Consider the following 25,201-nt stretch of genomic DNA (forward strand, 5'->3'; position numbering starts at 1 on the left):
CGTTCCTTCCCTAGGCAAGGCCAGAAGGCTGTGATATACTGTAATGCAAATTGCACAGAAGTATCAGAACATGCTATTAACTTCTTTGGACTAAGAGCAAAAGAGTTCACTTTAAAATGCTGCATAGTTTGGAACAAGATAAATTTGGTAATGTTAGCATTTACATAGTAGCCCTTATAATGGAATTTTAATTCTGCTTTCCATAAATGTTTCAAGGTATTATGATGAGAAATACAAAAATAGGAGGGAAAATCTATAATACTAAGCTAGGAGCAACTACCAGGTTGGAAAAGTCACCTTGTTTGAATTTCCATGTGCAAAAGCTGTAGGGGTGTATTATTATTTATTTGGAAATATACTACTGTTTTGTAGGTGAGAGGCAGGTACTGAATCTGAAGTAGTGGCACACTAAGTCGTGTCACACACTCAAGTGGCACAATACGTGGTGTCACAGGCAGGAAAACACACGAGTCTACCAAGGTCTAGACACTTAACTGTGGTCCCCAATGCCACCAGCAGAGAGGCTCTTCCACTGTCTGCACAAGTAATTCCCTTCATGGAACTCCCTCTCCTGGACCATGGGCTCTATTTACCCTACTATTCCGCACTCTGATTAATTCCCTGATAGCTCAGTTGGTAAAGAATCTGCCAAACCAGTGCAGGAGGATGTGCACAGAGAACCATGGAACCAGGGAGACGGGAAACTTTCAGTCCCTGGTAAAGGGGGAGGCGCTGCATGTACAAGTCTGAGAGTGGTCCCTATTGTTTTTCTGTTGGTTTTTTTTTGTTTTTTTTTAAGTGAAAGTGAAAGTCGCTCAATCGTGTCGGACTCTTTGCGACCCCATGGACTATACAGTCCATGGAATTCTCCAGGCCAGAATACAGGAGTGGGTAGCCGTTTCCTTCTCCTGGGGATCTTCCCAACCCAGGGACTGAACCCAGGTCTCTCTCACTGCAGGCGTACTCTTTACCAGCTGAGCCACAAGGGAAGCCCTTTATTTCATAAATAAACCAAGTGCTGGAAAACCTCCAGTTCTCCCTGTCAGTGTCCACACACTGCAACCCTTCAACTGGCGATCACTGGTGCTCACTATGCCCACCTGCTGTCTCCTCCCAGCCCCTGGCTGCCAACAAAGTCGCCAGAACCATAGAGAAGCTTACGATGGGGAAGTCCCCACCCTAACTCACAGCAAAAAGCCTAACTCAGCAGTAAAGAATCTGCCTGCAATGCAGGAGACAAGGGTTCAAACTCTGAGTCAGGAAGATCTTCTGGAGTAGGAAATGGCAACCCACTCCAATATTCTTGTCTAGGAAATCCCATGGACAAAAGAGCCTGGAGGGCTACAGTCCATGTGGTTGCAAAGAGTCAGACAGGGCAGAGCACACAAGCGTGGTCTTACTAGGCTGCAGTGATGGTCTGACAACATCAAGGCAAAAAATGTACACTGATTCCCAAAAACCTGCTGTCTTTAATGACTGGTTGTGTATTTGTTGGTTAACCCATATCACACTGAGGCATTTTCTCTCCAATGCTGCAAATTCTACCATTACAAACATAGGTACTTTAAGTTCCAAATGGGTTAATAGTTCTCTTGAGAGCAACATGCCAAATGTCTTAGGCTGACTTTACACTGAATCTCCATCACATGCAAACCTTATTCCTCATCGAGAATTTTTATAACATACTTTCAGTAAATGAATAAATCACATTTATGCCATATATAAAACCTTAACAGTCTCCAATAAACCTTTCAGCAGTCAAGATCTTATAACAGAAGGTTTGCTACCTTATCCCAAAACGCAGTGAAATCTTGCACATTCACGATCATTTTACCATCTGATGGCAGTTGAGAGTGGAGCTGTGTAATCTCATCAAGTAACAGGAAGTTCTACAAAAGAAGGAAACACACAGATCAGATTATTTAAACTGTAGGAACAATGAATAAACAAAAAGAATTGCTTCCTTGGAATTTGCAATAAAAAAAACTTTATGCAGCCTATATACTGCATGCCAACTGTACATAATCTGTAGTTTACACTAGAACAAACTAGACAATATATACATTATATACTATTATAACATACAATGAAGTATATGTGTATATATATACACATACACATATATGCACATTATAATAACATAAAGTATATTATATATATACATTATAATAACATACAATAAAGTATATTATATATATATATACACATGGAACGTGTTCTGGGGAGGATTGTAACACCCCACTCAAAAAATATAATAAGGTCCTAACCCCAAATACTTCAAAACACAACTTTATTTGGAAATAGAGTTGTTGCAGATGTAATCAATTAAGGTGATCTCACAGTGGATAGGGTGGGCACTGGACCCAATAAGACTGGTGTCCTTATAAGAAGATAGACACAGAGACAGAAAATAACCATGTGATTATAGAGACAGAGGCTGGAGTGATGGCAGTTACAAGTCAAGGAGCTCCAAGATTTGCCTGCAAACTCTGAAGCCAACAGAGGAGAGGAAATGAGTTACCCTTGAAGGATTCAGGGGGATCCTGACTCTGCTGACACCTTGATTTCAGACTTTTAGGCTCCAAGGCTGTGAAACAACATAATTCTGTGGCTTTAAGCTACCAAGTTTGGGGTACTTTTTATGGCAGCCCCAGGAAATCCAAACAGCGACTTAAAGGGACTCTTGCATGAGAGAAAAACAAAATATCCTTGTAAGCAACTTCGGTAATTGTAAGCAACTTGTAAGCAGGGCGGGTAATTCTAGGACCGAGAGGCAAACCGAATCCCCACCAACACAGGTGGCAACGGACACAACACGTGAGGACGTTTGAGAACCGGAACAACACATGAGCAGGGACCTTCTCTGCTAAACATCATGCACGGCCTTCAAGTCCTCGACATCCTCATCTATCATGCCACACAGCGACACATGTGTTTGCACCTTCAACTTCAAAAGAACAACTGGTAAAAACAACACAAAAACCTGCTTCTGTGCAGGAAAAGGAAGAAGAGATCCCTGCATCTCTCCAGAGACCAGCTGGTGGGAGTCACAATCCACTTGTTCCCTCCTCCTCCCATCCAGGCTCACCAAGAACCTGGACACAGGGCACGGGTACTCCTCCCCGCCCTGAGCCCGTGTCCAGCAGGAGGAAGGACGGACGGACGGTGGTCTGAGCACTCCTCTGCAGACTCTCAACCACCGCAACCTGAGTTCTCTCTCCACACCACCTGTCCCATCGTCAGCCATGTACCAGCTCGCGCCTGTTCTGACACAGCTTATCTCTCTGCCAATTCTCCATTCCTCTTGAAACAACATAATTTCAGCATCTCACTCACTATTAATTATTTCAAATACTGATATATATATATTTTTTTCTTTTCCTGGTTCTTTCCCCAGCCCTCCCCACCACCACTGACCCTACTTCAACACCATTCCCTCTTGATCTCATTACACAACTGAACGTGTCCACCACCTTTAAATACCCACAATATCCCACCAACACCTAAGTCCACAGTCTCCAAGTGGCCTCTGCCTAGACACCCTGAGTACTAACCTCATCTATCCTTCCAGCCCATCTCAAACGCTAATCCTCCTGGGAACCAGCTCAGAACCCTCGAGGCTGCCACCATCCTCCCCACCTGTGAATCCCCGGAGGGATAGCAAATCATATAGAGAGGAGACACTATGTCATTCATTCACTTACACTGTCCAACTTCATCTAAGACTGAGCCCTGCACAAAGTCAGCCCATCATGGGCATTAGCTAAAGGAAGAGACTGTACCATGTAGTGGCTGCATGGATTTGACTGTTCACTGACTGCATGGCTACAGCCTTACACAGTCTGAGTTCACACAGCAACAAGCAAAAGGTTGTACGTGTATATTACCCAACTAGTCTAGGCAGAAATTAAAATTTTAGCTTAAGAGTGTTACCAAAAAACTCAATATTCAGTGTGTGTATAGTCAACTAGAAATTCATCACTTTCAAAAATAAAACTGACTCAAAAAAAGGAAAAATTATGCCTTAAATGAAGAATTAAATTTATTGAGCATTTGTCCACAAATAATAGGTCTGAGTGGGGATAGACAGTATAATCTTCCAGAGGTTAAATGAGATTCCAACACATGACCAGCTTGTAAAGGAGCCAAAACTGCTGGCTGCATTTTTTTCCCCAGGGCTCAGGCTGATAAAAAAGCTGGAATTAAATGGCCATTAGAGCCATCAAGTGCAGACCCAGAACAGGTCATGCAGGAAAGTATCAACGTCAGAACTGCAGCCAAAAAGATTGACTTCCCAGTGGCTGGAAAGGGAAAACCTACACAGCTTTCTGAATAATATTAACCTCCGAGACACATTTCATTGGATGTAAAAGACACTGAAGACTTTTGGTACTTTTAAGTTAAGACAAGATATTTATAATCCTATTGCAGTAGCACAATGCCTTTTATTACTAAGAGAAAAATAAAGGCACCACTGCACCCGCTCCAAGGTGCGCAGGCGTGGTGGGTTTCCTTCCTAGGGCTCCCAGACATGACCTGAGTGGAAATCCCGGGAGATGACCACCCAGTCTACTGAGTCCCAGCCTGCAGGAGGCACTGGGGCAGCAGGACTCAATACCACATCTTGTTCTAAACTCTACATGGCCACCACGCCTCCAGCCCACCTGTGATCAAACCCTGCCCAGCTCTGACCACTTGGGTCAGTAAACTCAGCTGACCTTTTCTTCCACTCCTGCTGCCCTTTTGATCTTCTAATTGGGCATGAACACATCCAAGTGAGAGACAAGGAAGAGAAGGAACCAAGTTCTTGTTCTTCTCCTTCCAGGTGACTTGCAAGCCCTAAAACTCAAAGCAGCCCGGGACTTTGAACATACCCAGGGAGTCAGCATCACTCTGCCAGACATGATGCTGGGCAGTGCGGGGCTGGCCGTGCATATAGATGAAGCCCTAGATCCGGGTGAACTAAAGTGCTGGGAGAGGGTCACGGGGCTGCTGGAGGTTCAGCAGCATTTACTTAAATCAAGGACAGAGGAGAAGGTGACCCAGGGGGCCAAAGAGAGTGAGCCAAGAGATTCCACCATTCCACATGCCAGAAGGTATGAACAAGGTACTGTTAACAGTGGTTTAAAAAAAAAAAAAAAAATCAGGCTTTGGGCAGAATCCTCCTTCTGTCATTTGAAAGCTGCGTGAGGATGGGTGAGCTATTTCACCTGTTACACAGGAACTTGTTTCCTTATCTGTAAAGTAGGGACACTAATGTTTAGCTCATTCAATTGCTGTTGAGATAAAATTAGATGATGTGTTTCAGAGATCCTGGACCACACAGGGAGCCCTGGCAGCAGCAATAACAAAACCACAGCAACACAACACACATGTGAAGCTTCCATCTGGACAGGTCACCGTGTCTCTGAGAACATTACTATGGTCCAAATCCATTCCTAAATGTTCTGCTTCAAGATGTGAAAGCAGAAAGAAATTTTATTCAACTGCATGGACCATTCCTTAACAGTGTTGTTAGAAGCCCCATCAGAGAGAAAGATAAACTCAGGGGACCCGAACTGACCTCATATGACTGATTTGTTTTAGGTGCAATGGTTTTTTTATACTACGGAAACTTCATAAAATATCTCAGATTTTATGGCAAGACCAAAAAATAAAATCAAAACCACAGCCAAAGCTAATTTCACTAGAGATCTATTATTGGCCAACCGTCACTGTGGAGACATGGGAACAAAACAAATTAGATGTTTTATAAAGTCCAAACACTTAAGTTCATGCCCAGGCCACCTCACAGAGCCAATTCATCTTCATTTTTGACTGATTCATAAAAACACAAATCTTTAAATATCTACAGGGTGTTATCTTGGTGATGGAAATTATTTATCTCTGGCAATTTAAAGACACTTTTTAAAAAGAGAGCAGGACAGACTGTGGGTATGTTGACATCACAAGTTCGAAAGGAAGAGGGCAGCTAGTGAGGATTAAGCAGTAACAGAAAAAGGGCAGAGACAAAGAAGCAAATCAAAAGGGGAAGCTCAGAAATCAAGTGAAACATCTATGGAGGAAACAATCTATTTAGATACAAAGAACTAAGTGAATCTGAGGCCACTCTTCCTGCGCAAGGAGCAGGGACTTCTCAGTAAGTTCCTCCCCTCCCGGACCAGAGAGGTATCCTATTCTCACCAGGACTGAGCACAGTCACTACGTAGTCATTCAAGGCAGCACTGGAGATGCAATCTCTTTGCTTTTCCTACTTTCAAACAACTTAATCATCCTGCAGTCATCAAGAGCCTGCACCCCTGCAACTCATACTACCAGCTATAAGTGAGCAGGGATCATATGATATTTACAATGCACTCTAAATGGCAACCCACTCCAGTATTCTTGCCTGGAGAATTCCGTGGACAGAGGATTCTGGTGGGCTGCTGTCCATGGGGTTGCACAGAGGCAGACACGACTGAAGCGACTTAGCATGCATGCATGCTCTGGAAAAGGAAATGGCAACCCACTCCAGTATTCCTGCTTGGAGAATCCCAGGGACAGAGGAGCCTCATGGGCTGCTGTCTGTGGGGTCGCACAGAGTCAGACACGACTGAAGTGACTTAGCGGCAGCAGCAGCTATATCAGAAGGCAGGGAAGTACTGAGACATTTTGGAATGACTGCCAGCCTTGGCACTAAGAAAACTAAACCTCAGCTAACTGGAACACATTGACACCAAATAAAAAGAGGCAAAAAAAAAAAAAAAAAAAAGACACAAAATCCACCTACAACATAATAAATTTATGTGTCAGCAAACCTTGATTCTTCGGATGCTGACGAATGCCTCTGACACCTTCTCGACGGCCGAAGGGAAGAAGAGGGTGACTGTCAACCGCACAGCCCCATAGAGCGACATGGCCACAAACACACGGCTGGCTGTGATCACGTTGCCAAGGAGCACGTAGGTGGTGAAGGTAACGAAAACGATGATTTTGCTCGCAACAAAAAATGATGCCAAATTCATTCCTCTAAGGTAGGAACTTCTCAGAATCTTGGAAATTTCCTTCCTGGAAAAAAAAAAAAGCATAGGAAATAGGTTTTAAAAGAAGCATCCACATCCAAGACATGCATTCAGTGCCCTGTGTGAGTGGTCCCTTTCTAGAGAGTGGACACAGATTAAGATAATCCATCCCTCACGTCCTGGAGACACTGCATACCCAGGGGCTCTGTGCCGAGATAAGGACCACACACTTCATCACCAACTTCACTCTTCCAACTAAATGGAGTCTTGGTATCACACTATTTTGGGTCAATTAGACAAGGTTTGAACTTTCATTCAACCAGCATTTGTAACAAGTCCTGGGCAGAGTTCTTCACTGATGACAAAAAGACAGAGCCCGTCCCCGCTAGGAGCTCATGAAATCAGAGGAAAGAGAATAAGCAACCCCAAAACTGAGAGACACCAAGACAAGAGATACAAGCAGGGAGCAGAGAAACAAAGAGCAAAGGCATGTTAACTCGGAGCAGTGGCGTCAGGGCAGGTCACAGGGACGAGGAACTTGAGAAGATGAGCTGGGGTCAGTCAGGGCTGGCGGAGGCCAGAGAAGAAGGAAGATGGGAGTGTACGCCCAGCAGAGGGAGGGGCGCTCACAAAGGTGCAAAGTGAGAGGTGACGGGAGCAGCCAGAGAATTCTAACCACCCAGTGCTGGAGTACAAACACTCATCAGATATTTAAATGAAAGACAGAAAAAAAAATTCTATAAACATAAAGCAAAGCATAAAAAAATATTTTTATGGCTCTGTTTGGAATAATACTGATTCATAAAGTCTGGCCTGATACATGTACACTCAACCTCTATAATCTCCCCATTTGTGCTATATAAGTTATAGTTTCAGTTTAAATATCATTTTGAATGCTAACATCTTAAATCATTGCTCATTTGGGATGTATGGTATTAAGAAACACTTGTTATTTAATTTCTGTATAAGAAGCATATATATCTATTCCTTTACTCAAAGGACGTCTCTCCTATTCTATTTAACCTTCCTGCCACGTGTATGGAGAAGGCACTGGCGACCCACTCTTGCCTGGAACATCCCATGGATGGAGGAGCCTGAGGCTGCAGTCCATGGGGTCGCTAAGAGTCGGACACGACTGAGAGACTTGACTTTTACTTTTCACTTTCACGCACTGGAGGAGGAAACGGCAACCCACTCCAGTGTTCTTGCCTGGAGAATCCCAGGGACGGGGGAGCCTGGTGGGCTGCTGTCTATGGGGTCACAAAGAGTCGGACACAACTTAGCAGCAGCCGCAGCAGCCACATGTCCACATGTATAAAGGGTGAACTAAGGAGTATTTAAGTTCACCTTAATCTGAAAACTTGATAAGACTTCTAAACCACTCAGTAAATATGAAATCAACCAGAAAATACATGTGTGTACAAAAACTTACCTTCTCAAATTGGTGATAAGGTCTGCAAAAGACTTTTCCCAAGCATACATTTTTATTATTCTGATGCCTGTTATAACTTCATTCATTGTTCTGATCCTGGTGTCTGTGAAGGCTGCGGTCTTACTCCTAAGGGGACAGACGTGAGAGATGAGCCTTAGTGACCACAGCAAGAATTTCCTTACCGACAGCAGCAGGGGCACAGCCAAGCACCAGGGATCAAATGATTCCCTACAGCTCTCCTAAGCCGACAACACAGGCAGGTCCTACTCAAAGTACAAACGGAGGAAGACCTCAATTAGGGAGTCAACCATTCAGCCCACTTCAAGAAGTAACCTGGAAAACTTACAGAATTGGCTAAGGAAGACCTGAAATGAGTCAGATACAAACCACCTGCCCAAGGAGGTCCTGGTTGGGTAGAGAAGTCAGAAAGACACCCAAATCGAACAGGAAGACAGTGTCGGTGATGTAATAAAATAGGAGTAAAGTGCTGGGGAGCAGAAAAGATGGGGTCGTTAATGGCACTGGGAAAGGAGAGCAAGAAACGCTTCAGAGACCTGGTAGCAATAGAACAGAGCCTTGAAGGATAAGGAACAGCTTTCCACAGCAAAGGTAGGAAATGAAATTCCAAGGACAGAAAAACACAACATGAAAAAGTATACACACACAAAAAAACTTAAACGTGCTTCAAATAGCACAAGATCTCCATCACCTGACAAACTGGACAATGACCCACTTCCAACCCTCTGGGACCTGTTTCAGCTCTAATTTATCACCATTAGGTCCTTCATCACCTGTCTCTTTTCTATCATAAACGCTCCAGGGACCGTGGTACTTTACAAAGTCATATTTAAGACTGATCTTGCTCTTTGGGTGCTTATAACATATTAAAAACAAGATACAGACACATACACACCTGAAAATGGCTCTAACACAAGCATAACAAAAATGTATGCATCTGGAACTGGGCCTCTAAGGTTATTACTATTTAATAAAGCTTAAATAACATCATTTAAGGTACATTCTGCTTAAGGACACTCTACTTATTCAGGTATGGTGCCTGGAGGAGCCAGCAAATGACTTCAAGCAGATGGTAGATGTTAATCAATTACACATTAGCAATTTTTTAAACCAGTGTTTGTCTTACCGAAGTGACGAAAACAACTTCCCGATGCAGCTTTGCAAAGGCAGAAGAATAATGAGAACCGCCATCCCAGCAAGACACGATATTCCTATTTCCATCCAGAGCAGGGCGGTCACTACGATAGCCTGCAGTGGCCCTGCCCACAGAAAGTGCAAGAATATCGTTACCTTAAAAGAAAAAAAAAAAAAAGCCTTCTTAGGACTATACAAAAACAAAACCTATAAGGACACAATTTAAAACAATCTCCTGTCAAAGAACAGATGGGAACCTAAACAGAAATGATCAGTGGGTTTTACACCTGCTAAAGCAGAAATCTAAGCATCTGACTGAGATGATGCTGTTCCAGGGCAGCACAAGGTCAGCAAAAGGAAATGTCCAGGGAGAAGTTGACCAGCAGCCACGGGAAGATTTCAATTTTGTACACCCAAGAGGTGAGCTCGAGTTTCTCCAAACTCTGTCCACTTCAGAATTCAGTCCTTGTGTCCCCTCCAGCTTCCCGGCACCCCAGGAAAGTCCCCACACCCTCCAGTAATTATTTGTGTATGTACCTCCCTAACAGGTTGTGGCTTCTCCAGGGCAAAACTAAATCCTATGCATCCCTGAAACTGAGTAGGGGCCTCTGTTCATGTTTGATGAATGAATAACTAAAAGAGAGGTGTCTAATGCAATATAGATTTGACTAGAAGCTATAATGCCCTGGGTAATGTGATCTATTCATAAAGTGTAAAAAAAGATTGTAATGGGACAGTATAGAGGAGGTTGCTTCTGGCTAGGGACCACCCAGTTGGCATTATTCCTCATAGGCTCCCTATGCAGCAGGCACTGAACAGGGCACAGGGGAAAGAACAACCCCTGCCCACCAAGCCTTCATCACCTCAAAAGGAGGAAGACAGTTCAGGCAGCAAACTGACATCATGTGCCAAGAAGGGCCGTGCCAAGAAGGGCCACGCCAGAAGGACCCCTAACCAAGGGGGACACTAACCAAGCTGGGCAAGATCTCTGCTGCCTATCTATTACTGAAGCATGTTGTACACAACGTCAGAAAAACAAAATTATCATCTACAGGGCAATACACATGATTACATCTAAGTTGCACACAGAAGAAAACCCTGGCTGACCCTAGAACCTGGCATCCCAATAAGCTGAACGCAGTGAGAAGGATGGAAAATGGAAGAGGATCCCTTGGGCAGCTTACCTGATCAAACTTGTTCACATCGTTGGACAACAGGTTGACTATCTGGCCTGTGGTGGTCTTTCCCATGGCCGAGTTACTCAAGCGAAGGGCCTGAAATGAAAGAGAGACAGAATTGGATTTTTGTGGTGATACCAAGTCACTCTTGGAACATAACACAACAGAGCACATTTTGATGGGGTCTTGAGCTATGTCAGGTTAAGGAGTGTGACCCCTGACAGCGGGGCTCTAGGGACCCACGTTTGTCCTTCAGCTCCTCAATGTGGTGACAGCCATGTCCACAAGGACAGCAAACAGCAAAGTCCCCAACCCTGTCTTGTTTTTGTTTGGATGAATTTGGACATGGGCAAAATATAAACAGATATATTAAAAGGTTCCTATTTACCTTTTAAAGTCAATTTTACATACAAATAAATGGTAATTTTCATGCAGAAAACATGTATTTTGAAGAAGTAGATAATTGATCCCTAATTTTAACAACTAAAAGAAGGCAGAACTGCACACCAACTCTGACTTTAAACTGATCATCAAAGGGGGGAAAAAAAAATCCACCTAATTGGAACTGATGGACCAAAAGGCTGGTTTTGGAACAAAAGTTAACATGAAGCAATTATAACACGGCAGCCAACACAGAAATCAAGAATCGGTCACAAGAGAATCACTCAGATGCTACACAGGATAAAAAAAAACAGAACATGATGCAACAGTATTATTAATGAGGAAGACATGACTTACAAGCAAATCTGCCCAGATTTATGCTTCCAACCATGAAAGAATAATGGGTACTGGACTTGCCCTCCACTGCAAAACTATGAAGTTGGACAAAATATACAAAGCACCTGTTTTCAGGCCGTGAAAGATGAGCACTGCAGGACTGTGACCCCCCGGGAAGAAGTGTGCCCTGTGGCTGGCCTGTTTTCTACCTGGGGGTAGATTGTGCCCAAGCAGAGTTAAAGTGTCACTGAACTGAAGAAGAAGAAATGGATGTTGTAAATTGCAGAAATGGCTGTAATTTGGGCAGGAAGAGCAGAGGTTAAGCCCAGAACATCTTGTGGGGATTTCCCAAAGGACTTTTCGCAAACATCACTGTATGTGAACAGAGGCAGACTCCACGGGGCCTCGGTGAGGTCACTCAGTGCCAGGAGACTGCAGATTCTACCCAAAAAGAAAGAGATCTTCCTAATAAACAGCTCAGACATCCACTTCAGCTGTCAGGAAGGACATGACTTACACACTAGAGTAAGAACCATGTACTTGGACTAAGTTCAAAATGGAAATAACTGCCCCAGACAGACTAACAGAACCAATCTAACAGGTATTCCATATCAGAACAAAACCCAGTTATCATCTAATCCAAGGCTTGCTGTTTTTTAGTTACTCTGCTGTGCCCGACTCTTTACAACGTCTGTCCATGAGATTTTCCAGGCCCACCAAATAAAACATAATTCTCAACTTCTAGGTACTGTTGTTTTTTCTTTGGTCCACACACTGCTGCCCATTAATTATAAAAAATTAATCTTCAGTTCCAATAAAGTGTGTTCATGTGTGCTCAGTTGCATCAATCGTGTCTGACTCTTTGCAACCCTATGGACTGTAGCCTGTCAGGCTCCTCTTTCCAAGGAATTCTCCAGGCAAGAATACTGAAGAGGGTTGCCATTCCCTTCTCCAGGGGTCTTTCCGACCCAGGGATCGAACCCAGGGATCAAACTCGCGTCTATAGGTTATAGTAAAAACAGTTCACATCCAGTTTAGAGAAAACAACATACAAATTAATGCTATTATTTTAGTTCTATATTTACTTAGCATATTACAATGGGATATTATCAATGTTTGGTTAAATTTGTTTTCCTTGTGGAAGCAATAGTTCTACCATGAGAACAATAAAAGGAAAATAAACTGGATCAAATCTGCTCTATAAGTCAGACCCTAAATTAGTTAAGTTAATTAATAAATTATTAACTTTTAATAAATCAAGGACGTCTAAATATTGATTAACAATTATAAAAGCCTACCAATTTTTTTAAGGGACAAAGAACATGTACAGGAAATTCACTACAAAAGAAACACAGAACATTAATGAAAATTTGCTAATAATCAAATATACTCAAAATATGACATCTAAGTTTGGCAGCGGTGTAGGAACATCTCATATCATCAAGGAGAATATAAGCAGTTAACTCTGGAAGGAAACCTAGCATATCAAAAGCTTTCCAATGCACACACCCTGAGAAATTAAGGATGTCTCGAAAGGTTTGGCTTTAATCAGGTTCATTTGCACTGCTATTTGTTAATATATAAATCTGGAAACGATCTAAATGTCAAATTACTAAAAATTAGAAAGCAATCTAAATATCTAATTACTGATTATGCTAGAATCTGCATGGCCATTAAGAACAATACTACGAATTATGGAGTATTCATTCCATCGAAGCAGGAATCCATTTATGGGGAGGTGGAGGGTAGGGAGTAGAGAAATTACATATGGGACAATTAAGAGAACTCTATGATGAAAGTGAAAGAGGAGAGTGAAAAAGTTGGCTTTTCTGAAAACATTCAGAAAACTAAAATCATGGCATCCGGTCCCATCCCTTCATGGCAAATAGATGGGGAAACAGTGGAAACAGTGGCTGACTTTATCTTTCTGGAGTCCAGAATCACTGCAGATTGTGATTGCAGCCATGAAATTAAAAGACGCTTAGTCCTTGGAAGGAAAGTTATGACCAACCTAGATAGCATATTCAAAAGCAGAGACATTACTTTGCCAACAAAGGTCCGTCTAGTCAAGGCTATGGTTTTTCCTGTGGTCATGTATGGATGTGAGAGTTGGACTGTGAAGAAGGCTGAGCGCCGAAGAATTGATGCTTTTGAACTGTGGTGTTGGAGAAGACTCTTGAGAGTCCCTTGGATTGCAAGGAGATCCAACCGGTCCATCCTAAAGGAGATCAGTCCTGGGTGTTCATTGGTAGGACTGATGTTTAAGCTGAAACTCCTATATTTTGGCCACCTAATGCAAAGAGCTGACAAGACCCTGATGCTGGGAAACAGTGAAGGTGGGAGAAGTGGACAACAGAGGATGAGATGGTTGGATGGCATCACCAACTCAACAGACATGGGTTTGGGTGAACTCCGGGAGTTGGTGATGGATAGGGAGGCCTGGTGTGCTGAGGTTCATGGGGTTGCAGAGAGTCGGACATGACTGAGTGACTGAACTGAACTGATAATCTAGGCCAAAACATAAATTTTGTTCAACTTTTTAAAAAATATAGTGCAAAAAATATCAGTCATTTCATTTGAAAAATAAACAATGTTTCCTTTCTCAACTGTTTTGAATTAGATGTGAAACTCCATAACCCACATATGGACACACAAATACCACCAAAGGAGCAGAGAAAAGAATGTTCTCTGCACATGAATTGAGTTTTCCAGACTAGTGAGAAGTATTAACCCTTTAAGAATCCAATGTTCATTTGAACAGCATCTTCCCCCAAACCCTGCTGCAGTCGGCCTTTAAAACCAAAGACGAGAACTCAGTTCACCATCTTAATGCTGCACTCTCCTCATCACCAGCAAGACTTATATCCAGTGCCAATGACCCTCAGTGCATAGAAGCGCTTCTATCCCACGGAATGTTCCAAACGGCCATGCTTTTTGGGTTTTACATACATTATAATTCTATCTTTTCCCCTGCCATCAGGTTATCCCTTCAACTGACTAGCTCACCATTACCTACTGCTATTTCTAAACTAGGTTCTGGCATCGTAATATAAGTGAATCAATGTAGCAGATTCCGAGTAAGCATCTAAAGGACTCAGAAAGCAGACTCAGGCTCTCATCACTTATTTTGCATTTGACTTATTTCCTGGTTCATGGCCCTGCCCCCCAGAATTGATAATGGGAATTATTCCAACAGGCAACTAGGGTAAGCATATGTTTAGCTCCCCTGAAACAGAATACTGCTGTATTTTTCCCCGAGTGTTGCCTAGAGTTGCTTAGTAATACTGTCATACCTGCTTACATGATTACATAATCTAAAGCCATTCATCTCTGCTTTTGAGGAGAGGACGCAGAAACTGCCTAATGTCTTCCACCAGCATGAACATAATGAGTGACTATTAAACTAATGAGACTGCCATAAAACTAATCACATTGCCTCTATGGTTGTGTAGAGAAAAAAACTCACTGCAGGAAATAAAAAAAAAAGTCAATACAAGATCAACCACATCTGGCAACTCCCCTGCCTTTTTCTTGTTGCTGGCCTGATTTTCCATGGCTGGCACCCAAGCCAGCACAACCTACTCAGCTCTCTGCAAGCTTTGAAGGATGTGGCAGTTAGCTCCTGCAAGTACCATTAGCTGTCGTCTAAATCCACAGCACCTACTGGAGGCACCAGAACGCCACGTATACAGAGCTGACAAGTGACCCTCTGAGCATGAGAACCAAAATGTGGACTCCAAGCAACCCGGGCTCTCCTGGTGGCTCAAAAAGTAATCCTGCAATGCAGGAGACGCAGGTTCCATCCCAGAGCTGGGAAGATCTCCTGGTAGAAGGGAATGGCAGCCCACTCCAGTATTCCTGCCTGGAAAATCCCATGGACAGAGGAGCCTGGTGGGCTACAGTCCATGAGGTCGCAAACAGCCGGACACAACTGGGCAACTAACACTTTACTTTAAGCGCCACTGGTGGGTGGAAGCCCCTGATAGCCACTGTGAGGTCAGGCTAAGGACGTGAACCCCTCAGGAGGAGTTGCATATTCTCAGACCTCATCCTCTCCAAGGGCTTTGAGTCACTGAGATGATATCCTGGGAACTGCCCTGCCCCCGGCCTGGGATCAGGGAACTTTTGTGGCAATGGGGCAAAGCTCACACCTGGACACACCCCTCCTAGAGCTACAAAATACAAAGAAACTATATGGGACTAAAAGTAACTGTGCTCATGTGCAGTTGGGGCAAATTCTGGACCAAAAGATACAAAAAAGACAAAAAGAACCAACTGCCATTTCTGAAGAGCTGGGACCTAAACCAAAGGTGTGGCAAAAACCGAGTGCCCCCCTCCCCCACACTCAATACCACAAAAGGATAGGCAAAACCCCTAAACTACCTCTCCAGCCCAATCCCTGATCCACCACAACCCTCACCGCATATAAGGAATGAGCTTGCCCTCCTCACTTGGGGAGACAACAAGAGAGCCTGTTTTACCTCCTACACCCAGTGCAGGAGCCCCAGTGCAACCTTGCCTGAATTTCTTTTGGGTTCTCTAGGCAATTTCCCTCTACTTGGGGAAGACCAAGAACCCTGGTCGGTATCAAGGTGAGCTAGGGCAACAGAAAGGAGGAAAACCACAGAAAGGGTGGAAAACTCCACAATGAAGAGAAAGGAGATCCAAGAACATGCATAAATATACATTTAGGGCTCAGCAAGAGAAGAATCTTAATGAGAATACAAATCAACTGTGACCTCAAAAGGAGGAAGGGGAGACTTCTATCAACATTTTTCTTTAATGAATCATGTTTCCCTACATCTAAAAAGTAATAATCTATCTTCTCAAATGGAATGCTCAGTGGTAAGAATTTAAAAGTGAGGTCATATGCTGTCTTTTACAGCAACTAAACTCAGAACCATTTTTCCAATTATTTTATTGTTAGTATGCTTCCTTTCAGATCAAAAGAATACAAGGGGAAAACAACATACCCACTCTAAACTCACTGAGGATAAATAATTTCACTGAGAATTTGTCAAAATGATAATATTTTGTAAGAGTTTTTCCTTTTTCCTAATGTTTTCTACGTAGCAAAGTGTTGAATTTGATTGAGGACAAGCAATAAACCTAAAGTAACCAACGGTGCTCGCTTTTATAATGTCACAGAACTAGTTGCATTACCCTTCCCTTAGACGTCACCTTGGAAGCTTTCAGAAAGTGCAATCTGTGCAGCAGAAAACAAAAACAAAATGACAGAAGTAGGAGATGCTCCCTAAATAATGTTTTCAATATACAGTTTTACAACCAAACATACCGAGAGCAGCTATGCCTTAATTTCTCTTACTGATGCAAATGAAGGAATTAGGAGAAAAATGCAAGAGCAAAAGCTCCTCCTAGAAAGCCATCTTTACACACTCTACCCAGTTCCATGTCCCTAAATCCAACCTTTTCCCACTCACTGGAGTGGAGCATATAAAATATCAGGCAGTACCCAGAGCTGTAAATTCCCAGAGGTCACAAGCGAAGAAAACGGCCCGGTTAGTTCAGCTAATGAGTCCCAGAGGAAGCAGGGGATGAAGGCTTCAAAACAGAACCAAGGCAGAGCCGATTGCCCAGAATGGCACCCAGAGAGGATGCAGTTCTCTTTGAAATTCCTTCGTCTTCCTCCATAACTAACTCAAAGTCATCACCACAGCTGAGGGCCTGGGTGAACAGTAAATTGTTTCCAATGAATACTGAGTACATGTATGACCTCTACCTTTTCAAAAAAGCTAACCTAGCTTTGAGGACAAAGTGATAAGCCAGCCACCCAAGGATGACTCCTATACGATTCCACATATGTGAGTTTCCTCGAACAGACAAATACACTGAAGACAGAAAGTAAAATGGAAAGCTGCCACTCACGAGGCAGAGACCTGATGACGCACGGTGGTGGTGATGCCTGCACAACACTGTGAATGCACTTAACACCACTGACTCAATTGTAGACTTGAAAATGGCAAACCTAGTCTATTTTCTGTTTTGACTGTTTGAAACAATTTAAAAAACAATGACCTTTGAAAACCAAAATGAAAATAACCACCAATCAAAAACTGTAAACGCAGTGAAATATTTTAAAGACTGGAGACGTGAAAACACAGGTAGACAAAAAAATTAGAATGTTTAAAAATAGGTATGAGTCATGATTGCAGCACAAGCCCCAGGGAAAGGAAGAAGAATATACATGCTGTTCATTCCTTTTCCAGGGGACACCACATCTCCACCAGCCCAACCTGGTCTGTTGTTCCCTTCACCATTACCCAGTACAAAGTTTCCAAAACTTTTTCCATGGTTAAGAATCCCTGGGGCACAGATTAAACAATATAGATTTCCAGGCCCCTTCATTAAAAAATGCTAAGGGAGGGACTTCCCTGGTCCAGTGGCTAAGACTCCATGCTCCCAATGCAGGGGGCCTGGGTTCAACCCCTGGTCAGGGAACTAAGATCCCATACACCATAAGATGCAGGCTGGAGGGAGAAGGAGTAGGCGGGCTATATGGAAAGAGTAGCATGGAAACTTACATTACCATATGTAAAAGTAACCAATGGGAATTTGCTTTGTGACGGGGGGGGGGGGGGGGGGGCGGGCACATTCAAACCTAGAGGGGTGGGATAGGGAGGGAGGTGGGAAATATGTTCAAGTGGGAGGTGTGCTGCTAAGTCACTTCATTTGTGTCTGACTGTAGCCTGCCAGGCTCCTTCTTCCATGGAATTTTCCAGGCAAGGATACTGGAATGGGTTGCCATTTCCTTCTCAAGGGGATCTTCCCAACCCAGGGATCAAACCTGGGTCTCCCACACCGCAGGCAGACTCTTTACCATCTGAGCCACCAGGGAAGCCTGAGATTTAGAAACCCACCTCTTAAAACAGAGATACTCTAGACTTGTCTTGGAAAAGACAAATAGCTCAGTTGGTAAAGAATCCACCTGCAATGCAGGAGACCCCAGTTCAATTCCTGGGTTGGGAAGATCTGCTGGAGAAGGTATAGGCTAGCCACTCAAGTATTCTTGGGCTTCCCTAGAGGCTCAGGTGGTAACGAATCTGCCTGCAATGCGGGAGACCTGGGTTCGATCCCTGGGTTGGGAAGATACCCTGGAGAAAGGAAAGGCTACCTACTCCAGTATTCTGGCCTGGAGAATTCCATGGACTGTACAGTCCATGGGGTCACAAAGAGTCGGACATGACTGAGCGACTTTGACTTTGACTTTCAAAGCCTAAGAGGGCTTCCCTGATGGGTCATATGGTGAAGAATCTGCCTACAATGAAGGGAGATGCAGGAGACCTGGGTTTGATCCCTGGGTAGGGAAGATCCCCACCTGGAATAGGAAATGGCAACCCACTCCAGTATTCTTGTCTGGAGAATCCCAAGGATAGAGGAGCCCAGCCAGCTATAGCCCATGGGGTTGCAAACAGTCAGACACAGCTGAGTACACACAGCACAGCACATACCCAAAACTTAGGAGTTTATTTACATTAACTTTTGATGGAAGGGTATAGGAATTTTGTTGTTGCTGAGGAATTTTTCAAAGAAAGCAGGAATTACCAATTAGCTTTCCAGACTGGTTACCTAGTAAAAACCTATTACTCCCCATTACGCACAGCCCACCTCCAGGGGTACACATATTGTCACTATGGGACTGGCACAGCTCAAGTGGAACAGTGTGCCACCAAACTCGGTCTCCCAAACAACTGCAACAAAATAAATCCTGTCTGAAGATAACTTTGGCATATGCAGCCAAAAAAAAAACATGGATCAAAAAGACATTCCCTGTAAGGCCATGAACACAAACATCTTTCACCCTAAGCCTAGTGAACACAGTGAGTCCATTCGACCATGAATGTAGCTAGTGAGGAGGTAAAGGGAAGTCAATACAGTGACTCAGAAACAACACTAGCCGTATATATAAAGACAGTAACTATATTAATATGTGTGACTGGATAAAGACTGGAAAAGAATCTACAAAAATGATGCCTGCCCTTATAGGATGGTGGTGTTTGGGGTATTTCCTCCCAAATTTTGGAATAATGGTAAGCAAACCAGTGATGCTTATGAAACAGCTGAAGTTTCAAGGCAGACTGCCTTTGTGGATTCCTATCAGAACTAGGATTTCCTAACCAACACTTTTCTCCCCTTCTATAATAAACCTCTGAGAGCTGAATCCTTTCTTTTCTCCATCTCTCATGAATATTATAATGCATTAGAAGGTCCACAACTAATTCATTTTGCTATTTTGTCTAACATGTACTGTACTACATCAGTTCACATATGAGATTAAATAAGACATTATTTTTTTCTTTCAATGACCCACCACTCTCACTAAACTCTTCACTAAATGGGCAAAATAGTAAGAATGAAATGAAGGAATGAATAGCCAGACGTGATGTCCTTTCCAATCATTTTTTCAGCTGACTCACAACTTCACATGTACCCACACACAATAGCCTTCATTGCATTTTCCTAAATCACTGCTTTGATCATTTACTACCTTAATCAAAATTTCCAAGCGTTCCCCTTTACCAACTCAGTAACTCCAACAGCCTTAAGCTCATGATCAAGACTCTGGTCCCAATATTCCTTTCTAGATGTATGTTGGAGCCTCGTGCTATGCCAACTGTGCTTCTACAATTCTCTGAATAAATCATTTTGGCTTTCTACTGCAACACTGCTCCATGCATGGACTGCCACGATGCAGGCATACACATTGACACAGAATAACAGACACGCACACATCACTCCACCCTTCGAAGGGGTCCTCTCCTGAACCATTAAGTCTGTACACTTGAGTACCACTTAACACCCATATTTGTATTCCATCTAATTGTAGGTATTCTAGCCTTCTGGAACTGAGTGCCAGTAATGAAGATGACAGGAACGTGTGAACACTAAGCTAAATGCCAGGCACTACGTTAAACGCTTTACACAGATTGGCTCATTTAATCCTCTCCACAACCTTCAGAGTTGGGTACTATTACAAATGAGGGAATGTAGACATAGAGCAGTTGGCCTAAGGCTAATGTCTACAAAGAGGAAAACTGTGATTCATACAAAAGCACTAAAACTACAGAGTCCTGTTGTGTGTATGACCCTCCACCCTCCTAAACTGAATACTTGATTCTGTAACAGGTGCTCTGCAAAACCAGTGCTCACAAAAACCCCAATGAAGCATATATTTTCTCCTACAGTGTTTAAACTCAGGACACTGAGGCTCTGGGAAGTGGATTCACTCACTCACAGTTCAGCAGACAGCGAAATCAAGACTGGATCTCGGGTCTGACTGCGCTCAGAGTCTACGCTCCCAGTCTCTCTCCTATCTGACCTGCCACACTGTCGTCTAGCAAGTACTTGTCCACCTGATTCAAGAACCTGATCACTCAGTGCACAGGAGATTCCCAGCTTAGAATCTGAGCCACGGAAGAACTAACAGAATGGCCACCATCCGTCAGGATTATAGCTGCAATTTCAAAAGGGCATCTCCACTGAGAAAGGTTAAACATCTAATCCACATGCTACTGCAATGTATTAGAAGATCTTGGTTATAAGACACAAGAAAGAAATTAAGCTAAAAATGCATTTGAGGCCTATCACTATCACCTGGTACCTTTTAAAACTCCCCCATGCAAAACAAAACAAAACAAAACACTGCTATCCCAGTGGTTAAGACTCCATGATTAACTAAGATCCCACAGTTCATGTGGCGAGAAATAAATAAAATCTGCTCCCCTCTCCACCGCCAAGCCATTAAAATGGATTTCCACAGAGAGGGCTTAGGTATCCGTGTTTTTAAATTTTCATGAATCTACAGTGCAGCAGTTTGGGAACCGCAGAGCTAAGTGTTCCCTTCCAGTTTGCACTGCACCCCACATAGCAAGTTACCAGGTAGTATGCAATTGATACCTTTTATTCTCAAGCAACAGAAACATATCCTTTGAACAAAGGAGTTTAAACCAAACAGCCTCTCCTTGCTTAACCTGCTTTGCTCAATTTCCTGCCCACAGAAAAGTAAACCCTCACCCAGAGGCTCCTTGATGAGATTAACTCTTCACAAAATGTGATTTTATATCAGCAATAAAGGCGGAAAATATTTTTTAAACTGCTAAACAGTGCAAGAAACATTACTAGCACATTCTAATTTTGTCTGGAAGTTAGAAAATACCATTAGAAGAGAAAGTCCAAACAAGGTATCAGATGCTGTAAGAGAGTCATTCTATTTTCATAAATACCACACTGTCTCACTTGAACAATACTCAACATCCTGGTCTCTTAGAAATATAACTGCAAACTCGTCAGCAAGATATTAGATTGACCATAAGAAATCGCTGTTTCATAACCGCAAATCAGTTGAATATCTGTCATTCCATGTGTAAAATAAACATTAGTCATTCAGTCGTGTCCAACTCTTTGTGATCCCATGGACTGTAGGCCTCCAGGCTCCTCTGTCCAAGGAATTCTCCAGGCAAGAATACCGGAGTGGGTTCCCATTCCCTTCTCTAGGGGATCTTCCCAACCCAAGGATCAAATCCAGGTCTCCTGCATTAAAGGCAGATTCTTTACTGTCTGAGCCACCAGGGAAGCCCCAAGTCCAGCCCAAATTTAAAGCAATATAGTGTCTGTACTGAAACAGAATTGTTTTAAATAAAAGACAAAAGTTCTGGGAACTATGAACACGGTATCACGTGGCTGATTCAGCAACAAAGCTTTCTATCATGTTCTTTCCACAATCCAAGGCGCAAACTCAGAGAGATGAAAACAGGAAGGGTGGATGAAGAGGGAGGTGCTGCAGGGGGGGAAATCTTCCCTTCCCATACTTAGCACACTTGGTACACAGGTTGTTTTTAAAGTCAGGCTCCATTTATCCAGAGGAGTTTGCAAGTTTGACCACTCCTGGCACCCTGGAAGGGCTCCTACTTCCAGTTCAGGCTCCAGGAGAAAGGATGCCTGCTGTCCTGATCACTGATCTTAAAACATAACTGAACAAGTGTCTGCAAAAGAGATGGGAAATGATCCGGAGAAGGAAGGGGTCTTAAGAGACAGGATTAAAGGAAAGAGAAAGAGTCCTTCACTCAGATAGATGATGGTTACCTGAAACCATGAAATAGAAATGGTGTGGATACAAGGAGCATGTAAGTCCCCCCAAATTACAAACTTCTGTAACTAGAACTACATTGCTTAGATGAAAACTGAAAACGGATCTAAGGTAAGTAAGAATATTTCTTTAAGCAGGATGCTAATGTATAGAAACAACTTCTCTGAGTTGTACTGTATGAATATCAGTAGTCATACTCTATGGTCACTACGAAGGTGAATTAGGGCTTCATTGGTGGATCAGCGGTCAAGAATCTACCTGTCAATGCAGGAGATTTCGATCCGTGGGTCAGGAAGATCCCCTGGAGAAGGAAATGGCAACCCACTGCAGTATTCTTGCCTGGGAAATCACACAGACAGAGGAGCCTGGCGGGCTACAGTCCATGGGGTCATAAAGAGTCGGACAGGACTTAGCAACTAAGCAACAACACGAACCCAAGTGAATACTAATTGTTCCTAAGGGAACTATAGGGCTAGGGTTCTGGCCAGCCTTTGGTAAAAACATCTTCATCAACTACTCAACACTTAGATGACCTTCTTTTATGTATGTTTCTATTTAGCCTTATTTAATCGCCATTGGTAATTCACAAACACTGGCCTCACACAAACACAGCCAGCAGCACCAGAACACTACCTGAACCAAGCTCACCTCCACACATATTTCCCCGTAAGACACATCACAGTCCTCTGCTTAGGAACACCAGACAACACTTCAGCACTCTTAAGCTCCCCTGAGAAGAACAAAAACACGAAAAGCAAGGCACTAAGCAGACCAAGAAAAAGCCATCTGTTCCACAGTATGAAAGCAGAAATACATTCCACCCCACTGGGAATATGCATGTCAGATGACAAGAAACTTAAGGGACTGTATGAACATGGGCAGAAGACCAGGAAAGTATCCCAATTTTTTTAATGATTTTTAGAATTACACATAAATTTTAGCAAGTAGGCAAATTTCCAAATACAGAATCTATGAGTATTCAGGAATACTGTTGTTTTTCAAACACTACATCAAGTACACCCATGGACTGTACCCCAAGGACTGTAGCCTGCCAGGCTTCTCTGTCCATGGGATTTCCCAGGCAAGAATATTGAAGTGGGTTGTCATTTCTTCTTCACGGAATCTTCCCTACCCAGGAACTGAACCCATGTCTCCTATAGTGGCAGGTGGGTTCTTTACCATGGAGCCACCAGGAAAGCCCTACAGATCTACAACAAAAGATAAAGGCAAATTGGGATGTTTGCAGGGAATCAAGTCATCTTAGAAGCTGAAACAACGAATGACGAATCTCTCCTGCAAACCACCCTTTGGGTAACAAACACTAAAGAGAATTAGGATGAGATATCAGTCACATTAAGAAGTCTGGCAAACTGATCAGATTCTGCAGGTAAATCTGCCCTGGGTAACAGGCAGCAGAGAACACTCAGTGACCTCCCTGACTATCTGCTCTGGCTTTACCTGGCATTGGGAGCACACCATCCCATTATCAGGACTCACCGTGGGAGAGCATGCTTCTTAAAATCTCTGTGCCATATGACAAGACCATCCTGAGTAGTGACACTGTCATGCTGCCTGCCCCATGTCTGAACATCCATGGCATTCAGGCATGAAGACAAGGACAGGACTGGCAAACGGGACAGACATTCTCACTACTGACTTGGGCTGGAGATTGACAACTATCTTCAATGCAGGCTCAGCTTGCTTTAAGTTTTCATCTTTCCCTATCCCAGGTCCACCTCCCATGCTCTAAGCTGGGGGAGTTATTACCCTTTGAGATTTGAAGCTGGGGGAGTACTCCTTCTTCTGTGCTCCAACCATAAACAGACAGGAATTAAGACACTGGTCTCACTGTAAAGGTGATAGGTGACTCATGCTGGGAATATCACCAGGGACTCCTGGCGATTTTCTAAAAGGAGACAGTATAAGGCTTAAACCCTGTTTATTTAACCTATATGTGGAGCACACCATGAGAAACACTGAGCTGGATGAGTTACAAGCTGGAATCAAGATAGGTGGGAGAAACATCAACAACCTCAGACATGCAGATGATACCACTCTAATGGCAGAAAGTGAAGAGGAAGTAAAGAGCCTCTTCATGAGGGTGAAGGAGGAGGGGGAAAGAGCCAGCTTAAGACTAAACACTAAAAAAAACTAAGATAATGGCATCCAGCCCCATTACTTCATGGCAAATAGAAGGGAAAAAGGTCAAAGTAGTGACAGATTTCCTCTTCTTGGGCTCTAAAATCACTACGGATGGTAACTGCACCCATGAAATCAGAAGACGATTGCTTCTTGGAAGGAAAGCAATGGCAAACCTAGCCAGTGTGTTGAAAAGCAGAGATGTTACTCTGCCGACAAAGGTCTGTATAGTCAAGGCTATGGTCTTTCCAGTGGTCATGTATGGATGTGAGAGTTGGACTGTGAATAAAGCTGAGCACCGAAGAATTGATGCCTTCGAACTGTGGTGCTGGAGAAAACTCTTAAAAGTCCCTTGGACAGCAAGGAGATCAAACCAGTCAATCTTAAGGGAAATCAACCCTGAATATTCATTGGAAGGACTGATGCTGAAGCTGAAAACTCCAATACTTTGGACACCTGATGCGAAGAACTGACTCCT

General features: G+C 43.3%; 1 protein-coding gene across 7 annotated transcripts in view; it reads right to left on the bottom strand.

Annotated features, from left to right (window-relative positions):
• The window catches only part of LOC129624632 (ATP-binding cassette sub-family C member 4), a 187,117-nt gene that overhangs the window by 110,519 nt on the left and 51,397 nt on the right, over positions 1-25,201 (bottom strand). For all 7 annotated transcript variants that reach the window (XR_008701080.1, XM_055542787.1, XM_055542782.1 and 4 more), the window contains 5 exons: positions 10,770-10,859; positions 9,578-9,741; positions 8,434-8,559; positions 6,798-7,047; positions 1,788-1,889 (listed from right to left, as the gene is read on the bottom strand). Coding sequence is in view for 6 of the 7 variants with exons in the window: in XM_055542787.1 (XP_055398762.1) it covers positions 1,788-1,889; positions 6,798-7,047; positions 8,434-8,559; positions 9,578-9,741; positions 10,770-10,859 (732 nt within the window). In the remaining variant the exon portion in view is untranslated. The remainder of the gene's footprint in view (positions 1-1,787; positions 1,890-6,797; positions 7,048-8,433; positions 8,560-9,577; positions 9,742-10,769; positions 10,860-25,201) is intronic.

This window comes from Bubalus kerabau, chromosome 12 (assembly GCF_029407905.1).
Source record: "Bubalus kerabau isolate K-KA32 ecotype Philippines breed swamp buffalo chromosome 12, PCC_UOA_SB_1v2, whole genome shotgun sequence".
In the NCBI taxonomy this organism is placed as follows: domain Eukaryota; kingdom Metazoa; phylum Chordata; class Mammalia; order Artiodactyla; family Bovidae; genus Bubalus; species Bubalus kerabau.